The sequence below is a fragment of the Myotis yumanensis genome, unplaced genomic scaffold, assembly GCF_028538775.1.
Source record: "Myotis yumanensis isolate MYYU_CA2020_CCGP unplaced genomic scaffold, mMyoYum1.0.hap1 SCAF_1, whole genome shotgun sequence".
NCBI lineage: Eukaryota > Metazoa > Chordata > Mammalia > Chiroptera > Vespertilionidae > Myotis > Myotis yumanensis.
Window position 1 is genome coordinate 108,955,124 of NW_027223752.1, and position 23,001 is coordinate 108,978,124.

A 23,001-nucleotide genomic window follows, 5' to 3' on the forward strand; every position below is an offset into this window, starting at 1 on the left:
AGGCCTACAGGCTCAAAGCGGCCTGGCTCCAGAGGACGCCGTTCCCTGTGACAGGGCTGTGGCCAGTTTCCCCTCCTGCTCTCAGCCACTCCTGCTGGGTTTCCCCTCCCGCTCCCAGGTGCTGTGGCCAGTTTCCCCTCCTGCTCTCAGCCACTCCTGCTGGGTTTCCCCTCAGCTCCCAGGCACTGTGGCAGGTTTCCCCTCCACTCCCAGGCTCTGCCCATTTCCCCTCCGAGCCACTGCCCCTCCTCGCAGCCGCTGTGGCTGGGCTTGCCCTCCCACCTCCCACCTCCCACCTCTGTAGCCTTGGCTCCGTTTCTGTCCTCGAGGCCTCTACTTAGCTCCCTTCCGTACTGCTTGGCCTCTATGTTGTCCTCAAGTCTTCCCTCGCAACTGGTATATGCAAATTAACTGCCATCTTTTAGCTTCTATAATTGAAACATTGTATCTTTTGGAGCTGTTGCTTCAGGAGCTCAGAGCCAGGCGGCAGCAGGCGGGGAACCTTGGCTTCCTCCGTCACTGGAGCAAGCAAGCCTCATGTTCCGCTTCAAGCTGCCTGGCTGCTGGCCGCCATCTTGGCTGACAGTTAATTTGCATATTGCCCTGATTAGCCAATGGGAAGGGTAGCGGTTGTATGCTAATTACCATGTTTCTCTTTTATTAGTGTAGATTGATTGTTGTACTAAAAGGTTGTTGTCTCAGAATGCTATAGAGTAAAGGTTTTATCAATTGAATTTTAAACAAATCTATAACCATGCCACTTTTGAATTTTGTCATATTGGACAGCCATTGCTTTACTTTGGTGCATTTAAGTCTTTAGAAAAACCCATAGAAAGGACTCTGACTTACTCTAAATTCCAGGCTTCTAAGCAGGTCATATCTTTGAACTAAAAGGGGTTTGTAGAACTTCAGGGAATTATTGAAAGTATATATAGAAAGTGGCACCCCCTTTGAGCATACCTAAGTGAAATATATAGATGAGTACTAGATATTCAGGGGTAAATTTAAGCTTAAAAGGGGGAAATAAAAATCTCTTCCACCAGTACTGCCATTAATAAAAACTAAGAAGGTGTGCATTTTTCCTAAACTATTCCCTGCAAAGTCAACTAGCATGTCCCTCTCCCAGGTATTTTCGGGGGAGCAACCAAGTTGGTTGCCCAGTTTAAAAGAAAATTATATCTCTGAGGTGGCATTTTTAAGGATTGGAAGTAAAACAGCAGAAATTGAGGTTCAGTAGAAACTAAGAGTTAAGCCAGTGAGCAGGGAAGTTTAAAATACTAAATTTGGCTAGAAATAGATTCCATCCTTTCTTCAGAAATCAAGCAGAGGATAAATCCTTTAATGACGAAGGGGATACAAGGGTTGGGGACCGGAGTTGTTTATACTTTCCCTGGATACTGGCTGAACCAGGGTTCCGGGTATTGTGGAAATTCTCTTAATTCCTCATCCTAGAATAGATCCCTAGGAAATTCAGTTCAGCAGGTACTTCAACCCATCCAGTTCAGCGGGTACTTCAAACACATTACAGCTATCTCAGGCCCTTTTTAATCAAAGACAAGGGCTTGCCTGAGAGCAAGACATGAGGTACACTTCCCCCACAAGATAGGGAGGCAGGAGGGCGGCTTGTGTGTGAGCTTGGGTGGCCACCACAGTGGTAAGTGAGGTTAGTCCACCCGGCAGCCTTGTTTGCGACCTTCCGTGGGCAAGGTACCCCTCACTCCTAGATTCAGAGTGGGAACTCCCTTCAGCCTTGGCCAGGTGGGGGATGGCCCACTGGCAAGGACATCTTTGTGAGCACAATGGATACAGGAAACATCCTTGTGCGAGTACAATGGATACAGGAATCATCCTTGTGCACTTCTTTTACTTTCTTCTTCTTTCTTTCAGATGGGAAGCGTGTCATCCACACTACATAAAGACAGCCCCTAGGATGCATCCTCAAAAATTAGGATAATTTGCCCTAACCGGTTTGGCTCAGTGGGTAGAGTGTCAGTCTGCGGACTGAAAGGTCCCAGGTTCGATTCCAGCCAAAGACATGTGCCTTGGTTGCGGGCACATCCGAGTAGGAGGTGTGCAAGAGGCAGCTGATCGATGTTTCTCTCTCATCGATGTTTCTAACTCTCTATCCCTCTCTCTTCCTCTGTGTAAAAAATCAATAAAATATATTTTTTTAAAAAATTAGGATAATTTGACCCACAAATCTTAAAGAAATAATGCCTGATTTTTCTCTGCACTCAGGTTTAGCCTCAATACCAAGTAGCAAATGGGGAAAGTTGGCCCCCAGAAGGAAGCCTCAAGTATAACACCATCCTACAATTAGATCTTTTCTGTAGGAAAAATGGAAAATAGTTGGAAGTCTCATATGTTTAGACTTTCTTTACTCTAGGGCAGTGGTCGGCAAACCGCGGCTCGCGAGCCAAATGTGGCTCTTTGGCCCTTTGAGTGTGGCTCTTCCACAAAATACCACGTGCGGGCACGCACGTACAGTGCAATTGAAACTTCGTGACCCATGCACAGAAGTTGGTTTTTGGAAAGGAGATAGACGAAACAAGTATATAAGACGAGTGTGGATGGGAGAGTCGGAAGGGGTCGACCTCAGCGAACGTACCTCAATCAGATTGAGGACGTTTTTAGCAAAGGCCAGCTTAGGAGTACCCTAATTAAGTTAATAACAATGTACCTACCTATATAGTTTAAGTTTTAAAAATTTGGCTCTCAAAAGAAATTTAAATCGTTGTACTGTTGATATTTGGCTCTGTTGACTAATGAGTTTGCCGACCACTGATCTAGGGGACAAGCCAGAGGCAGGTGGAAAACCATAAACTTGTTCCTTCACTCCTGGCAGTAACAACCCAAAGTTCACCAAGGGAGAAGGCGGAGGCCTAGGAATAAGCCAACATTAACTTCACCAAGACAGATGAAGGATCTGATCATACTTTAGCTCAGATCCCCTTCTCACCCTGGGACATGAAATAAATTAAAAGTGATTTAGGAAAGTTCTTGGAAGACTCTGAGAAACATATTAAGATCTTTCCAAACCTCAAATGTTTGACCTCTCATATAGAGTCATTATGCTCATATTAAACCTGACCCTCTCAGCTGCTGAAAAGCAAGGTCCTGAAACTGAGAGGTAGAAAAGAAAGCACTGCCAGTTCCATATTATGGAAGGCCTCAGACGTAGTAAAATAAAGCCCATTAATTACTCTAAATTAACCACCATTCATCAAGGGGCTGACGAAAACCCCTCAGCTTTTTAGAAAGGCTCAGGGAGGCTTTGGTTAAGCACACCAACATTACCCCAGATTCAGAATTGGGACAACTAATTTTAAAGAACAATTTTATCACTCAGGCTGTCCCAGACATCAGGAGGTTGCAAGAATTGGCTATTGGTCCCAAGACTAATTTAGAGAATCTCCTGAAAGTTACAACCTCTGTGTTCCACAACAGAGACCAGGATAAGGAAAAAGGAGAAAGAGGAGAAGCCAGGCCAAAACCAAGGCTCTTGGTCTGTGCTTTGGGAGTAGGAGCCCCAGGCGAACAGTCAGTCCAGCTTACCTGCTACAAATGTGGCCAGGTCGGATATATACGCCCAAGCTGCCCCAAAGGGTGTGGTAAACCCCCAAAGCCCTGTCCTGTCAAGGAAACCACTGGGAATGGGACTGCCCCCAGAGACTGAGGTCCCTTGGGGTGGGGCTGGCGACCCAGTTGGCCCCACAGGACTGATGGGGCTGAGGGTCCCCCAACCCGGCTCCTCAGAGGACTGCCACCTCCACCCAGGAGCCCTGGGTAAGCCTGATAGTGAGGGGCAAGGAAACTAATTTCCTCCCTGACATTGGAGCCCCTTCTCTGTACTCCTCCCAAACCCTCAGTAAATCATCAGAGGCTGTAGTCATTACAGACATGTCTGGAAAGCCAATAAAGAAATATTTTTCTCAGCCTTCAGGGTGCAGCTGGAGCGAGTTGCCTCTTTCCCGTGCCTTCCTGATCCTGCAGAAAGCCTCACGTCCACATCAGAGACAGTATCCTCTCAACCCTGAGGCTCGAGAAGGACTCAATATTCTAATAGTCCATCTATTTCAGAAGCCCAAGGTTTATTGAAACCTGTTGTAGTCCTTACAATACCCCCATCTTAGGGGTATAAGAGCCTAATAGAGGAGGAAGACTAGTTCAGGACTTATAACTAGTAAATAAGGCAGTGATTCCTTTCCACCCAATTGTCCCTAACCCTTACACTTTACTTGCCCAGATTCCGGAGGACACAAAGTGGTTTACAGTACTAGATCTCAAGGATGCCTTTTTCTGTATGTACCCCTACATCCTAACTCACAGTCCCTATTTGACTTTAGAACAGCGGTTCTCAACCTGTGGGCCGCGACCCCTTTGGGGGTCGAACGACCCTTTCACAGGGGTCGCCTAAGACCATCAGAAAACACATATATAATTACATATTGTTTTTGTGATTAATCACTATGCTTTAATCATGTTCAATTTGTAACAATGAAATTGGGGGTCACCACAACATGAGAAACTATATTAAAGGGTCACAGCATTAGGAAGGTTGAGAACCACTGCTTTAGAAGATTCCTAATAATCAAAGCCATCAGCTAACATGGTCAGTACTGCCTAAGGATTTTTGGGAATAGCCCTCATTTATTTAGGCATGTCTTAAAACAACTCAAAAGGCTCCTTTTACAGGCCCCAGTTTTAAGTCTCCCAACAGGTCAGCAGCCTCAACTCCTAAATCCATCTGCTTCAAGTGAGCCTTGAATGCCAGCACAGGAGGAGGACGAAACTGTACTGTCATCAACTGAATCACCAGATTTCTATTTGTGTGAGCCTCTAGGACCAGAAACTTCTCTTTTGATGGGATCCTAAAGAGTTAATGAGTACCAGATAAGTAACATACTCTGATATTTCTAGATAAATCAGTCTTTTCATCTTTTTAATAGTTCTTATTCTGTCTTTTTTTTTAAGTATCACCTAAACCCTCAGCTGGTACCTGGAGAAGACCTTTTCTGCCCTTGCTGGGACCTAGAAACCCCATAAGATGTTCCTACTTATAGCTCCTTTTTGTATCCCTGACATAGCAAATTTTTCAGCCATTCTGGCTTCCCAAATCCCTAACTACTAAGTATGTTATAAGCAGCCAAATTCAGGGTCAAATAATCTCAATTGGATATTTATCTCCCATATCCCTAGAATAAAATGTACTAAATCTTAGTCTATAGGACAACATATGCTACCACTACCACCAACCAATCAGGACCACTTCTCAAATTTCTGAGAATACTGACCAGAATTTTAAGGACATCCAGAAGTCTATAGTTTCTTTCTTTTTTTAAAAAAATATATTTTATTGATTTTTTACAGAGAAGAAGGGAGAGGGATAGAGAGCCAGAAACATCGATGAGAGAGAAACATCGATCAGCTGCCTCCTGCACGCCCCCGAGTGGGGATGTGCCCACAACCAAGGCACATGCCCCTGCCCGGAATCGAACCTGGGACCCTTGAGTCCGCAGGCCGACGCTCTATCCACTGAGCCAAACTGGTTCGGCAGAAGTCTATAGTCTCTAACACACATGGTCCTTACTCACAGAGAAGCCCTTGGTTAGCTGAACAGAGCAGAGTCTGTGCTATGGGTAACACTTCTTGCTGCAAGCAGCTTAGTGAAAGGCAAGGCCTCACAATCCCTTTCCCCAGAAGTCCAGGTACTAATTAAAGGTATGATGCCATCCCTATTAGCTAGCTCCCCTTCTCAGACTCTTGTTCATGCTGTTTTTTATTACTCATCTTTAACCTTTACCTGTTTATCTTTCATATCCTCATATTTAGAAGCCCTAAAGCTAAAATGGTCCTCCGCATGGAACTGCCAAAAAAGGCCACTACATGCATTGTCCATGGACCCTTACACCGCCCACTTACAATGGGACCCTGACTGCCAACCCCAAACTACGACACCTTTGCCAACAGGAAGCAGCCAGAAAGACCCGACATCCCCTGTCTCCAACGGTAGCTGGAGCTTCCTAATTGAAGGGGGGACTGAAATAGAAATTTTTAGGGGTGAAATAGGCAGGTTTAGGGAATTTTTAAAAATTAAAAGGGTCCATAGAAAAAGCACAGGTTAAGGAGCTGCAAAAAGTTACATTTCCATAAGATAAAGGAAAAGCAGAAGTTACATTTCCATAAGACAAGGGAACTAGGAGTTGTCAAAGGTCTATATTTACAAAATAAAGGAGGGCCTTACCTATGTGAGATTTGACCTTTGAGATCAGGAGTTGCTATATTGACCAAGTCAAAGGCGAATAGTGGCCAATCAGAGGGGGTATTGAGGCACAAAAACTGCAGCCTTTATAAACTGGGGAAAAGGAACTCAGTGGGACTCTTTCCTCCTCCCCATGTGGGAGTCTGTATTTGTCTATAATAACAAAAGCGTAATATGCTAATTAGACCGGATGTCCTTCCAGACATCTTTCCGGACAACCTTCCAAATGAAACCAGGGCTGCAAGAGAAGCCCAATGATAAAACTGAAAATAAATAAGGAATGTTTTATTGACATCTAAATTGCTGAGCAAGTCTGAGTTTTGTTTTGATAATGCAAATTCTCACAACTGTCACCCAGCTGTGTGAAAATTATCACAATTCATCTTAATAAAAACTGACACGGTATAAACACCACAACTTTAGTGAAGTCAGAGTAGGAATGGATACAATGGATCCAATCAACTGATCCTCTCACCTCACTGAATGAGAAACAGGAGGGGCTGGCAATTAACTACAGTGGATCACTGAGAACCACAGCCACTGTCTTAGCCTACACAAACAAACAAAAATTTAAAGGAATCCCAAGTTAAAGGAGTATCTTGATTTAAAATTTTTAATAGATGAGATTAAATAGATACAAAAAAGAGTAAGTAAAAATAGAGAATTTCTTCAGATTAAGGCAGAAATGACAAGGCATCATACTACTACATTTAAGAAATAAGATTTATCTAAATGTAAAATACAACTTTTCTCTCAAAAACAAATGCATTTACAATGTCCTTTATTGGAACAAACAAGTCTGCAGCTGAAAATGTACAATTAAAAACTTTCAGACAAAAATCAACAGGTACAGTCAAGTTAAATTGGTTTTTACTAAAGTAAATAAATTAAAATTGAGTATTCAAGTTCAAGAGCATATTTTTTTTTCTTTTAAAGGTAATATTCCATTTTAAAACTCTATAGTGAACTGAAACATAAAAACTTCAAATAAAGCTTTCTTTAACACCTGAGGTAGTAGCATAAAATCCAAATTGGCTATATTTTTTATTAACACAACTAGAGGCCCCAGTGAGGGGGGCGGGCCTCAGCCTGGCCTGGGCCCTCTCACAGTCAGACATCCTTAAGCGCTGTTTCAAAGGCAGGAGAGGCTCCCGCACCACCGCTGCGCTCGCCAGCCATGAGCCCAGCTTCTGGTTGACCAGTGCTCCTCCTGTGGGAGCACACTGACCACCAGGGGGCAGCTCCTGTGTTGAGAGTCTGCCCCCTGGTGGTCAGTGTGGGACATTACGACCAGTCATTCCGCTGTTCGGTCGATTTGCATATTACCCCTTTATTATATAGGATAAGTATGTATTGATATCCTCAAATTTATGATATAACAGTAAAACCTCATATTAGATTCATGATAGAAAAGTGATTATTTTCTATTATTATATACACTAATCAGCACTTACCTAGAAAACAAGAACACAAAGCAATAAGGAGGGAGTTTTAATGCACATACAGGAAGATAAAAATCATTCTTTTTTATTTATAAACTACATTTACTGGGCGGACAATGGTTACTGGAATAAGATCACATAGATTTCAAGTATACAGATAATGTATCATAGAATATATGATATATATACACATATATATATATATATATGTGTGTCAAATGTATGGTGATGCAAGAAGATTTGACATTGGGTGGTGGGCACACGAAAATTTCATTCTCATTAATGGCCAATGCCAAGTACCACATAAAATGTATTTTAATGTATAATTATAAGTCCTTTCTTATTTAAACCATACAAAGTCATAGGAGTATCTATTTCATCCCTCAGGTGTGAAGAGTAGGGATAAGTGAAATTAACTTGCCCAGGCCACACTTACTAAAACGAGAGAGCCAGGCTCCATTCAAAGCTATCCCTGGCCTCAAACTGTGGACTGTTCTAACAATAACATAGAAACTTAGCATCTGTTCAAGTCAGAACTAATTGACACAAAGAAATAATACATTTCTAACTAGAAATTCTGAAAAGAAAATGAACATTCTGTTTTTGATGTGCTGTAACTAATAAAGTATAGGTTAGATGAGCTAAGAGTTATAAGTAAGAATAATTATGACCATGTTAATCTTAGAAGGGAAAGCCAAGCTCAGATATTGACTAAATAATTAAGAAAATGGTACGGAATTTTCAAGACCTTCAAAAGATAGTTGCTAACTACTTTTGAAGATAGGCTAGTTAAATACTTTATGAAACTTTGGTTTTTATTTGAGAGTAAAATTAATCAGTATGTGCATCTGATGCAAAAAACAAGCTTTATATTTCAATGATTTTCTATATTAATGTGACAAAATAAATACATATTTTCCGAAGAGGTCTCTTTTATTTTAACTCTAACATTTTTTTTTTCTTTTCCTTTTTTTGGTTAATCCTTACTGGATGATATTTTTTCCATTGAGCTTTATTTTTTAAATATATTTTTTATTGATTTCAGGGAGGAATGGAAGGAGAGAGAGATAGAAACATCAATGATGAGAGAGAATCATTAATGGGCTGTCTTGTACTCAACCCCTTTTGGGGATGGAGACCACAACCTGGTCATGTGCCCTGACTGGGAATCAAACCATGACCTCTTGGTTCATAGATCCACACTCAACCACGGAACCACACCAGCCTGGCTCCATTTAGAGAGAGTGGAAGGGAGGGAGGAGAAAGGGAGAGTGAGAGAGAGAGGGAAGGGGAGGGAGAGAAGTAGTGAGGGGGGGTGGGGGGGGGAGAGACAGACAGACAGACAGACAGACATTGATGTGAAAACAACACATCGATTGCTTCCAGAATGTGCCCTACCAGGCTGAAGATCCAAATAGCAAACCAGGTATGTGCCATAGGAAATAATTTTTTTCTTTCTGAAAGTAGTAATAATTGTGATTTAAATAAGGAAGTTATATTTGACAGTTAAATAAGGATGAATTGAAATTATATGTATGAAGTGAAAAGTGATTTCTAGGTGATAAAAATTAATAGTTCTGCTTGCAGATCAATTAACAATTTTCGAGTAACATAAAAGATGATGACTAAAGAGAAACAGCATCAAGGGGAAGATAAGGCTGCCTTTTCTATGCATCTATAGGGTATCCCCCAAACATGTATACATACTTTAACAGTTCATAAGTTACTTAATTTTCACTCCTTTTGAGGTTTAACTGATTTGAAATAATGGGTGTAGCCAGACTAAGCTTTGAACAAAGAAAATTTATCCCAAAGTGCCACTAGACTATTTTTATGGGGATACATAAAAAAAGTTTAAGGTACAAAACCTGCAACAGTGGACGAATTGAGGGCACACATATACTGAACAAAATGGTTCCTGATGTCTGTAATTTCATTGCTTCGAGTTATCAGCAGTGCCTGGACCAGAACAGTTATCAGTTTGAAATCAGGCATAGATTCTTCTAAATTTTGAAAATGAACTGTATGTTAATAAACACTGACTTTATAATCATTCAAAGTGCATATATATTTTTGAGGGAACACCCTGTATTTGTCTCCATTTCTGGAAATAAGCAGTGGTTTAAGGATGAGCAACTACATGCCAATTGTCATTGGTGCCCCATTCAAAGACCAACACCCAACCTACTCTACAAAACAGCCTTTTAAAATAGGCCCAGTGAGATCTTTATTAAAAACAAAACAAAACGACTTCATTATACCTCAGGCCATAATTATACCTAAGTGGATTTAAAATTTTCTCTAACACTGACTTCACATTTTTCCTATTTTCCTAATTATATTTTACTAGAGGCCCAGCACACAAAATTTGTGCACTGGGGGGCGGGGAAAGGGGAATGTCCCTCAGCCCAGTCAGCACCCTCTCCAATCTGGGACCCCTCAGGAAATGTCCAACTGCCGGTTTAGGCGGCAGTCATACAACCCTCTCAAAATCCAGGACTGCTGGCTCCCAACCACTCACCTTCCTGCCAGCCTGATCACACCCTAACCACTCCCCTGCCAGCCTGATCACCCCTAACCACTCCCCTGCCAGCCTGATTGACGACTGACTGCACCCCTGCAGGCCCGATTGCCCCCAACTGCCCTCCCCTGCTGGCCTGGTCGCCCCCAACTGCCCTCCTTCCCCTGCTGGCCTGATCACCCACAACTGCCCTCCCCTACCGGCCAACTTGTGACCACATGGGAGCGGCCATCTTGTGCAAGGGTGTGATGGTCAATTTGCATATTACTTCTTTATTATATAGGATATGAGTTGTTCTGCATTGTGTTGTGGGTTTTTTTGGATACATAATTCCAATCTGTATTGTTCCTTAGACTCATTGACTTTGAAATCTAAACCAGAAAGCAACACTGACATATGTGTCACTTTTATAAAACTAAGTACAGACCTCAGAGATACTGTAGGGTCAGTTACAACCGAAGCAATAAAGCAAATATCACAATATAAAGTGAGTCACATAAATTTTTTGGTTTCCAAATGCATATGAAAGTGTTTACACTGTATTATAATCTAGCATATATGCAATAGCATTTATGTCTTAAAATGTACATAATTTGCCCTAACCAGTTTGGCTCAGTGGACAGAGCATTCGGCCCTCAAACCAAAGGGTCCCAGATTCTATTCCAGTCAAGAGCATAAACCTCAGTTGCGGGCTCAATCACCAGCCCTGGTCAGGGCATGTGCAGGAGACAACCAATTTATGTATCTCTTTCACATGGAGGTTTCTCTCTCTCTCTCTGTATTTCCCCCTCCCACTTTCTCTAAAAAAAATAAAAATTAAAAAAAATCAATGGAAAAATATCCTCAGGTTAACAACATATCCTTAGGATTAACAACAACAAGAAAAATGTACATACCTTAATTCAAAATACTTTTTATTGCTAAAAATGCTAACATTCACCTCATTCCTCAGTGAGTCATTAATTATTTATGGGTGAAGGGTCTACCTTAAATTTTAAGGAATGTAATAGTTGCAAAACTCAATAAAGTGAAGTGCAACAAAACCAGGTATAGTAAGACTTCACTTAACATCATTGATAAGTTATTGGAAATGTGATAAAAACAACACATTTACCACAGGCTAATTGCTAAATATGAGTTAAGTTCCCACCACATCTCATCAACATTATAACAAAACAAGGTTGAACAAAACTATCCTATATAATAAAAGGGTAATATGCAAATCGACCAAACAGCAGAACAACTGGTCAGTATGACCCGCACTGACCACCAGGGGGCAGACACTCAATGCAGGAGCTGCCCCCTAGTGGTCAGTGTGCTCCCACAGGGGGAGTGCCACTCAGCCAGAAGCCCAGAAGCCGAACTCATGGCTGGTGAGCGCAGCGGCAGTGGCGGGAGCCTCTCCCACCTTCGAGACAGCACTAAGGATGTCCGACTGACAGCTTAGGCCCACTCCCCACGGGGATCAGGCCTAAGCCATAAAGGGACATCCCCCGAGGGCTCCCAGACTGAGAGTAGGCGCAGGTCGGGCTGAGGGACACCCCCTTCCCTGAGTGCACGAATCTCGTGCACTGGGCCTCTAGTGTTATATAAGGACCTGCTGTATTCCTATAATTACTTGGTGTTATTCAATTAGTTTTGTCACCAAAACTGAGATGGCCCAAGTAGAATTGGAATTTCGTAAAAGGGAAGTTATTCTTGGAAATTTCACCTTACATCCTATGAATATGCAGTTTTGCATACACACTAGATAATGAGCAATTTCTTCACAAGTTCCACTCAATTTCTTCCTTTCTCCTATACTGAATTGCCTAATTTGCCCTTATAGCCACCATGGAGATGATGAAGTTCCCTTTATAAGCAATCATCACATTTAAAATCATCTTTTCCCACAAGCCAGTTTCAATTACCTAACTTAGACAATACTTTATCAGCTCACAGAGTAGCTATTATATAACTATATCAACATGTATCTGTAATTTCTATTATAATTCTGTGATTTCTTAGTTATCACTCCACCATGACTAAAAATAAGTGAGAAAAAGATTTAACCTTTGAGATAATTTAAAAGAGAAAGACTTAGTCCTGTTCATCTTTGTTTACTATCACTTAAAAAAGGAATTACCACAGGCTAAATGCTTGGTAAGGTATGTAACTGAATGAGAAGAACCCACTGGTAAACATTTCTGAGAACAAGGAAGATGGGTGTTTCTGAGTACCCTGCCTGTGCTTTCACCCCCATTGTCAGCCTACCTCTATGCGGCCATTACTAGGTCGAAGAGGAAGCTTAAAAATACAACACAGGCTTTGGAAAAAAAACACTAGTTCTGTTCTGTTTCCCAATACGAAAACCAGTAATGCCTATAGGGTTTGTAAAGAGTTTGATTTTATTAATCCCTTTGTCCCTTATATAGGAAAGCTGCAGGAGATTTTCTTTTTCTTTTTTTTTTTAAAATATATTTTATTGATTTTTTTACAGAGAGGAAGGGAGAGAGATAGAGAGTTAGAAACATCGATGAGAGAGAAACATCGATTAGCTGCCTCCCGCACATCTCCTACTGGGGATGTGCCCGCAACCCAGGTACGTGCCCTTGACTGGAATCGAACCTGGGACCTTTCAGTCCGCAGGCCGACGCTCTATCCACTGAGCCAAACCGGTTTCAGCTGCAGGAGATTTTCTTCACTGATTGTCAAATTAACAGGTTTTAAAAATGATGTGGCTGAAAAATAATTTCTAGTTCTGCAAAGGGATACTTGTATACTTAAATGCATTCTATATATCAAAACTAAACACCATGGTAACCAGTAACTGTAGTAGATTCTGTGAAATGCCTTCCATTGAATTAATCTGGAGTATGTTTAGTTTTCTCTTTTTCCCCTTTGCTTTAGGCTTTTCATCAATTTATTTTATCCTAATATCCTTTCACACTGACATAGGAAATATATGATGACAGAAAATAACATGTGTGTCATTGAGATACTGGTTCAAAGCTGGTACATAAACAATTAAGTCTCCTTTGTAGTAAGTTATATTCCACAGGTGGTTAAAGACACATTAGTATTAGGAAGCTATTGAAAGGACAGAACAGGGCTGATAACCCTGTTCCTAACTCCTCTTCAAGCAAAAGCCATAGAATGTATCAGTTGCTCAGCCAGCCCTTATCTCAGCCAATAGGAACGCAAGGAAACTAGCCCAAGGCCAAGAGTATGCTAGCCACCTCCTGTCTTTGTGTAACCAGACCCTAGCTGCACCCTGCCCTTGCGTCATTAACCCCCGGCCCTCACTCAGCCAACCGGAATCGGCCAAATCAGTGGTCCGAGTGAGCCCCCACCCCCTGACCCAAGCCCTATAAATTCTTTGTTCTCCCAAGACTCTGGGCTCTCTTGCTTCCTGTCACTCCACTGTGTCAGTGAGGGAGGCAGAGGGACCAAACTAGCTAGTTTGAATAAATGACTCTTTGCTTTTGCATCGGACTCGGCTCCCTGGTGGTCGGTCTTTGGGGATTTTGAAATCTGGGCATAACACTATAAGCCATACATTTTATATTATTTTCCTAGTTATGATATAAGTGAAAAAATGATTTAACTCTGAGATCATTTAAAATGATATATTTTAAAGGAAAACAAAAACATGAGCCATTTTGAAAACAACAAAGCTTGTTTAACTGAAAGTTCTTTGAAGAAATATCAATGCTTCTCCCACATTTAAAAGGTAAAAGAGAAGAGGAGGAAAAAAGTGAAAGCAGTTACAACTCTGTGAATATAACACCACCCCCAAATTCAAGATGAATTTCACAGCTTGTTATAAAACACTAACATTCAAGCCTCAGACTCTGGACTTGAGCTCCGGGTAAATTAAAGTTTCAGCATCCAGACATTCCCTAAAGAGATGAAATCTGGACTTGCCACAGTTAGGAAGATACAACAGGAATGTAGTACAATTGTTCAAATACCCATCACAGGCTTGTATTGAAATTACATCTGTTTTTTACAACACACGATGCTTGTAATTCCTTAGCCAGAGTTTAAACCATGTTCTAAGTCCTCAGTCACTGGTCTAAGGCAACTTTTCAGCTTTCCCTTCTCACAGTATAAACAAAGTTAAAATAGCCCAGCCTATATTCTTCAGTGGTTGGGCATCGCCCTATGAAACAGGAGGTCCAGGTTGGGGCACATGCCTAGGACAGTGATGTCGAACCTTTTGAGCTCGGCGTGTCAGCATTTTGAAAAACCCTAACTTAACTCTGGTGCCGTGTCACATATAGAAATTTTTTGATATTTGCAACCATAGTAAAACAAAGATGTATATTTTTGATAATTATTTTATATATGTAAATGCCATTTAACAAAGAAAAATCAACCAAAAAAATGAGTTTGCATGTCACCTCTGACACACGTGTCATAGGTTCGCCATCACTGGCCTAGGATGTGGCCTCGATCCCTAATAGGAGGCCTGCAGAAGGCAGCCAATCAAAGATTCTCTCATTATTGATATTTCTATCTCTTTCTCCCTCTCCCTTTATCTCTGAAATAAATAAAAATATATTGGAAAAAAATATTGCTGGTGGGTCACTAGGAATAATAGTGAGTGGCACCACTACTATATAAAATAAATACTTCACCACGTGATCATTAGGTGGGTAAATAAATGAGAATGTGGTAAAACTCCCACAAGTTAAATGTGTATGGTTAGTGTCCCTGGGAAGGACCTGACGCACTTTGCCTGTCCATAGCAGAAGCCCATCAACCACTAGCTGCAAAATCAATTCATAATATGTATTTGAGTATATTAAAACAAAATAATTCTTTCACAGAAAAAAGCAGCAGAATGAGAGAAACTCATATAACATTTTAAGTTTTTAAGGATATATGATCTATAAAAGGATGAAGTCATATTAACAAACAATATTAAATTTTCACATCTGAATGTGCAAATATTGAAGGGAAGGAACCATAGGCCACAGAGTAGGAAGTAAGCTATAGCTTGTCTTACTTTTTAAAATACCAAACATAATCATAAAAATCTTACAAAATTAAGGAACTAAATAAACATAAACAATAAGCTCTTGCCCTCAACTTTGCAAATTCATCTGGAGTTCTGACACTAAAGTCTATCATTGATTTATAGCAAAGTAAAATGCCGGTACAGATGTAATGAACAATAAATTTATTAGGATAATTTGAATGCTTGATTTCTTCATCAGCTTAAGTGCCTTCTGTGATTATGATATATACATATGAATTAAGTGGCAGTTGCCACAAATGAAAATATTTCCATTAAGCATATGCTAAATCAACACCACTCTATATCTGAGCATAAATGAAGATAAAACACTCCACATTATGATTCAATTAAAAACCTCCAAGATACATTACCTGCCGCCTCGAGCACTGAAAGGCACTACATGGATTCCCAGAGGCCCTCCATCGTTGGGGACGTGTACGAGCTTTACCATATCACTGTGAGACAATGATGAATGAGGGAGCATGAACATGGACTGTAAACAAACCAAACCGAAACAACAAAACAAAACAAAAAAAAAACCACAGACAATAACACAGACACACAATAAACAACAAAAGAGAACAACAACAAAAACAATCTCACCAAGCACACAAGCATGTACATACACATTCTGGAATATAGCATGGTGATGAAGGCAACATTAAACACTACATACCCGAACACTAGTCTGACGGCATGGAAGGAGAACAATCATCAGAAATAACTACATTAAAAATGACACAGAACCATTTCTCTGGGACCATACTTTTCTGTGTAATATAAGTACGCATTTTCAAGTCAAATCTCTAGATTTCCAATGAAAATTTTCCATCCCAATATCTACTTCAAGGGCAATGAAGATTAACTGAATAAAGGTGTTCCAAGCTACAGAGCACTTTATAATTTACAAAGAGCTCGTAAATATGTCACATCATTGACCCTTCCAATAATCCAATAAAGTTTTTACTCCTGTGGACTGGTGACAGTCCAGATGTAATCCAGCAATCCTGACTTCCCACCATTCCATAACAGTTTAAGTAGCCATTTCTTAAACCACTGCAAGTGCAGGTTATGAAACTCCTTTTTCAAAGCCAATAGATTTCCAATAAAAAACAAATCATTTTCATAAAAGTGTTTGCAAATGAACATTAAAGTAATGAAGCTATTTATATAAAGTAACTTCTAGTATATGAAGTTACTTCTATTATATAAAGTAATTTACTATTAATATAATAAGCCCAAGTTTAATGCAAGCTGGTATAATTTAGAGAATGTAAACTTTCCAAACCATTTAAATGAGATTTCACTTTCTTTGTAGATTTTGTCGTGTGTTTGTGTGTGTGTGTGTGTGTGTGTGTGTGTGTGTGTGTGTGTGTGTTGGGTGGGGGGGGAAGGTACTGCACAGAAATCTAAGCAGTACTTATCTAATAAGCAATATTTGGAAATAGTATTTTAATTAAATATCTAGTTTAAGTAACACCAACAACCGTAAATGATTATCAATGGATTTGAGAAAGATCACAATATAGTTCTTATGTATATAATGGAAAATGCAAATTCTTAAACTTCCTAAATAAAAGCCTGAGGTCATCCTATGTACTATGTATGTTCTGGTTATATAAGACAAAGGCTAAAGAAAAATAAAGATAGGAATATTGAGTGAAAACAAAATTGAAAATATGTGCATAGATTTAATCACATATACTAATTAGGACAAAATAAAAAAAAATTAGCCATATTAAAGTAACACTAAATGGATTTTTATTTCAAAAAATATTTTCATAGAATTTTATAACATCCTATTTTAGATACTATTTACAATTTACACATTTTTTAATGATTGGTTTGTCCACTAAAAATAGTGTAGTTACTCTAATAATTATCGCTATTCTACGTTTTCTCTAAAAAGAACTATGACATGGCAAGTATTTCTTAAAAGAAAATACTTAGTGCTGGTTTCTCTATATCCAAACATAATCTGATTCTAGTGCCTAATCTCACTGAGGAAGTTCTTAGAAACTTCTCTTGGAAGACCCAAAGAAGAAAGAGTTCAAATGTTAATGTCTAGATCCCCTAACTTTTACCGATAGTCAAAGAAAAAAATTCAAAATGACTGACCTCCCTGATAACCCCTTCCATTTAAACATGCCAATATTTAAGATAATTGTACAGTTGTGATAATAATATAAGAAAATTTTACTCTGTCCGTTCATACTAAAAATCATGTTCAGGTCCTTAACCTATGACCTATAATTTTTCAAATGCCTTTGAGAGATTCTATTTTTTCAAATCAAAATATATATGCTAAAATAGCTAATGCCTATATGATTCAAATAGTTTTTCAGTTAAAGTATGTTTATAATTTTTTTTAATTTAGCTAAGTTGCACAACAAATGACCAAAATACTGACATACAAAGCAATCAAAATTAACAGTTGAAGTGCTGTAAACTAAGCAAACATTTTTAATCAAACACTATTTTATATTATAACTTAATAGTATTTGCTAAGGCATAAAACTCAGGACAGAGACATGTGAATTTCCATGCTATTCTTTTTACATTAGATAATAACACAATCGATGAAAGATGCTCTTTGGAAAACAAACTAATGCAAGGCATGTTTTTAACTCAGCACAAACATCCTACACATGCCATATGTTTTTGGAACACTTTCTACTATCAGTGATGCTGCAGGTATATTACATATTTAATTAAAACCATCAGTAACTTACTCCAGAGAAAAGTTGGGAATGTTCTCCAAACCACTGTCAGCATGTCCAACAGGTTCAACACGACTATTGTCTTCTGTCCCATCCTCATCCTAAAAACATGACACAAAGAGAAGCACACTCTGTGTTAGATCTATTTCTAAAATGTGAAAGAAAGCTGGATAAAAGTGGAGTCTGGCAGGCATTATGATCATATTATAATTAGATATTTTCTCTAATGAAGATGACTTTTAATAATAAGATGGGTATGTATTTATGAAAAGTTGCATTTCAAAGCAATAGTCAACTGATTTAGCATTTCCCAGGAGATGAAAAAGATACCAATGCAATAAGAAAACATTAGAAGTTCTATTTAATGTTAACTTTATCATTTTTACGTCACTTTTTGGTGTATATTTTAGGAAGTAATTACATGTTACTACAATGTTATAGTATATTAATATATCAATATATTAATAAATATATGTACATGACACTGAGTATGTATGTTTAAAATTCTTACTAAATAGTTGAGACCATTATAATCCTTAATGACTACCAAAATTTTCAAAGTCATATTTATCAGTCCCTAAATTCCACTAACACAGCTTGGCAAAATGAGTATGCAGTAAGTACAATACTTGACTCAAATCCTTCATCCTATGAAATATCATTTAAAATTACTGAGCCAACTGACTAGAGTTACCTGAAAAGGCATTAAGATCTTAGTTTTAAAGAATCACTTCTGCTTACTTCTGTTAATGAAGGACCAAGTAAAAGGTAAAGCACACAGAGCAACATAATCAACACTCACCTTGGTATCCTTACTTTTACGAAGGCAGTATCCTGTAAAAATTATGTTCCAACATGTTGTACAAATTGGGATTGGGTAAGATGCTGATACTCCAAAAGGTGCCATGTGGAATAAATGTGATGGTTTATAAAAACAAATAAAACGTCACCCAAGACTATACCTTTTTTTTATATAATCGTGGTCATTGTTTTTTCACTAGGGAGTTCACTAACAGTTAAGCCGCCTTCTCAGGATCATTTGAATAATGATAAACATGCCTGACTGACATCAGTGGTCTTCTTAACCAAATTAGAATATTTAGGAAAGACTCAGAGTTCCAAACACTGTGGCTAAGAGGCTCTTGTGGGCTTTACGTTGGACCACAGTGTTTTGGGCACCTACTAGATACTCTGTAAATACTTTGCTAATAGAAACAAAACCACACCTAAATACAATTTACTTAATCGACTGGTATTTCTTGGAAGTTTATGTATATAATTAATGTATACAAATAACCTGTGAAGTTTATCCTTTCAACTATAGAAATTAGATAACAGTAATTTTATACGTGAACTTATACAACCACCTATGTGAGATTCCATCATTAGCAAAAATTTTATATGTTTAAACATGTATTTGAGAGACTCATAATAGAAATGTGTATGCTGTCAACAGAGACATCAATCAACAAAATGATAAGCAAAGCTTATATGTTCAATTCACAGTGTCAAACAATATTACAGATTATTGAAGCAATATTAAGGCAAAGTAAAGCAGTTGATAATGTCCAAATGACATTTCCTCTGAGAATCAAATTTTTCTGAGTTGTAGATGGGCCCACATAGCCTCACTGGTAGGTCACTGCATAAAGCCAAGCTACTTCAAGATATGATCCTGTGCTTTTAGAGGCTCCAATATGCAGTTCTTAGTCATTTACCTCTTTTCAGCACCAGCTTACATTTCAAAGTTAACCAACATCTTGAACTTGCCTAAGAACCACACTTTGAAATAAACAATTCCCAAAAGTATGCTTTTCCTTTGGGATTGAAAATAGGGGAGGAGAGCAAAGTGACTAAATCAGATTAAAAACATAAAGATAATCTTACAATTTAAAGACACTTTGTTTCAGTATTTATGAATAACTTAAGCACCACTGAAATACCACAATATATGAGCAACTGAAACACCTACGTTGCACTATGAAAAGCAGTCATATAAAAGAAATGCCCCAAACGAAAGTGGTAAACAGTTACTGATAGTCTACACACTCATTGTTCTCACAGTGGCCATTATCAGGCCTCCAAGAGTGAGTAGAATATTATTTCATGAAGCTGCATATGATGTTCAGTTTAGATTGCAATACTCACTGACCCGAGGCTGGGCTGCAATTATGGTGGGAGCCACAACTTAGAATTTCCCAATTTCTGGATGTGGAAATGTTAGCTCCTATATTGCTTTAGTTTTTGTTTTATACTTTTAAAAAGCAGTGACTGAACATAGTCAATTTTAACAAGAGTTATACACTGAATTCCATTATAAGCAGTCCAGTAGTCCTCCCTGATCTGAAGGGGGTACATTCCAAGACCCTCAGTGGGTGACTGAAACCACGGAAAGTTCCAAACGCTATATATACTATGTTATTTGCCTATAAATACATATCTATGATAAAAGTTAAGTTATACAGTACAGTAAATTGACAAAAATAATTAAAATATACTGTAATAAGATTTATGTGACTGTGGACACCCTTCCCCCTCACATGAGGGATCTGAAAAGTGCCTAATGGGCAGGGTGAGTATACAGCCTAGAGACACTGGACAAAGGAGTGAGTCATGTCCCAAGGGGGACAAAATGTGAAGACCCACAACTTAAAACTTATAAATTGTTTATTTATAGAGTTTTCCATTTAATATTTTTGGACTGCTATTGACAGTGGGTAAGTGAAACCATAGAAAGCAAAACCATGGGTAAAGGAGACTACTGTAAATGAATATTGGTGTTATTTATGTCAAATTAATAGTGAAGGGCCATAGTATTAATGCAAAGTACACAATGTTTAAAAAAATCTCCAGGTGAGTTGATATAGTCAATATACTTTTAAATTCTTTCTCTTTTCTCCAATTCATAGGAGGCTGTAGTGGTTAAGAACTCAGATTAGAGAATTAAACAGACCTGGGTTTCAATGCCATCTCTACCATATGTCAATTTTATATCCTTAGGCAAGTTATACAGCCCTTTATATTTCTATCCCTCCTTCTTCTGTAAAATAGGAAAAAAAAATCTTCTTCATAGGACAATTGGGAGGAATAAGATGGTGCCTGACACATAGTAATTGCCTAATAAATGTTAACTATTATTGAAAAGAAAAATAGATGACATATAAAATATACCTCAATAAATATTTTGTAGTAACTTTACACAACTCCAAGATATTTTAAGAATACATATTCATCCATTCATACCCTGTGCCTTGCAATACAATTTAATATTAAACATATTACCTACTCAAATACATCATGTAGCATGTATATTCTAGAAACTTGCATAAAACCTGATATTTGTTGTGCTTTACTGCACACAAAGTAATTTCATTATAAAATGCCCTGGCTGGTTTGGCTCAGTGGATAAAGCATTGGCCTAGGGACTGAAGGGTGCCAAGTTCAATTCTGGTCAAGGGCACATGCCTGGGTTGCGGGCTTGATTCCCAGTAGGGGAGTATAGGAGGCAGCCGATCAATAATTCTCTCTTAGCATTGATGTTTCTATCTCTCTCTCCCTCTCCCTTCTTCTCTGAAATCAATAAAAATATATTTTTTTAAAAAGCCTTTAGAATAAAAAAACATATTAAAAAATATAAGCAAACAAGTACTGTATACAATCAAGTAAATGGCAGGAGGGGGAAAACACTATGGGTGACTGGTTGAAGAAATTTTCAAACAGAAAACAGATGTCAAGGGCTGAAAAGAGTCTAGGACAGCCGTGGGCAAACTACAGCCCGCGGGCCGAATCCGGCCCGTTTGAAATGAATAAAACTAAAATAAAAAAAGACCGTACCCTTTTATGTAATGATGTTTACTTTGAATTTATATTAGTTCACACAAACACTCCATCCATGCTTTTTTTCCGGCCCTCCGGTCCAGTTTAAGAACCCATTGTGGCCCTCGAGTCAAAAAGTTTGCTCATCCCTGGTCTAGGATCTCACCCAACTTGAAAAGTCCTAAATTAGCTTGCCATGGTTCCATGTGTGCTAGCTTAAGAAACAAGACTCCTTGTTTGAGACAAAGAACTGCTTATTACAGCAATAGCATTAGTCAGAGTATCATCCTTTTATGCACTGGTTCTTCAATCTAAAATTTTCACAAGGTGATGTGAAGAGGGCCAGGGGACACTGGCACACATAGAAGAAAATGAGCTTATGGAATGAGAATCTCTTATACACTCATTAAGCACTAGAGGCCCGGTGCACAAAATTCATGCACTGGGGTGAGGGTGGGGTGGGGGTTGTCCCTCAGCCCAGCCTGCATCCTCTCCAATCTGGGACCCCTCGGGGGATGTCCGGCTACGGGTTTAGGCCCGATCTGATCCCTGTGGGATCGGGCCTAAACCGGTAGTCAGACATCCCTCTCACAATCCGGGACTGCTGGCTTCCAACTGCTTGCCTGCCTGCCTGCCAGCATGATCACTCCCTAACCACTCCCGTGCCAGCATGATCGACACCTGACTGCTCCCCTGCCGACCCGATTGCCCCCAACTGCCCTCCCCTGTCAGCCTGATTTTGCCCTCAACTGCCCTCCCCTGCCGGCCTGATTTTGCCCCTAACTGCCCTCCCCTGCAGGCCTCGTCGCCCCTAACTGCCCTCCCCTGCTGGTCTGGTCGCCCCCAACTGCCCTCCCCTGCCAGCCATCTTGTGGTGGCCATCTTGTGACCACATGGGGGCAACCATCTTGTGCGAGGTTGTGACAGTCAATTTGCATATTACCTCTTTATTATATAGGATGCCTGCTCATTGCTATGGAGGGAGACACTGCCTATCTTCCAAAGCTGTTTGCTACGCACTGCCATATGGCAGCATTTATATGATTAATAATGAACTAAATAAACCTAGGAATATCATTAAGAAATGCCGTAAGATAATGTCTTCATTGTTAGGAACTAACAATAATATTAAATTTTATTAGATAAAAGAACCATCCCTCCTATATCAAAAAGAAAATTATCTTTCAGTTAGAACTCTACAGCATCCTTCAAAGAAATAAAATCAGTAATTGCAT

At 39.3% G+C, this 23,001-nt stretch overlaps 1 protein-coding gene across 23 annotated transcripts in view; it reads right to left on the reverse strand.

Moving 5' to 3' along the window:
* PARD3 (par-3 family cell polarity regulator) overlaps positions 1–23,001 on the reverse strand; it is a 798,768-nt gene that overhangs the window by 374,374 nt on the left and 401,393 nt on the right. For 22 of the 23 annotated variants that reach the window (XM_070429321.1, XM_070429362.1, XM_070429354.1 and 19 more), the window contains 2 exons: positions 17,963–18,051; positions 15,602–15,685 (listed from right to left, as the gene is read on the reverse strand). In XM_070429321.1, the coding sequence (XP_070285422.1) occupies positions 15,602–15,685; positions 17,963–18,051 (173 nt within the window). The remainder of the gene's footprint in view (positions 1–15,601; positions 15,686–17,962; positions 18,052–23,001) is intronic. The other variant, XM_070429295.1, reaches the window with a different exon arrangement.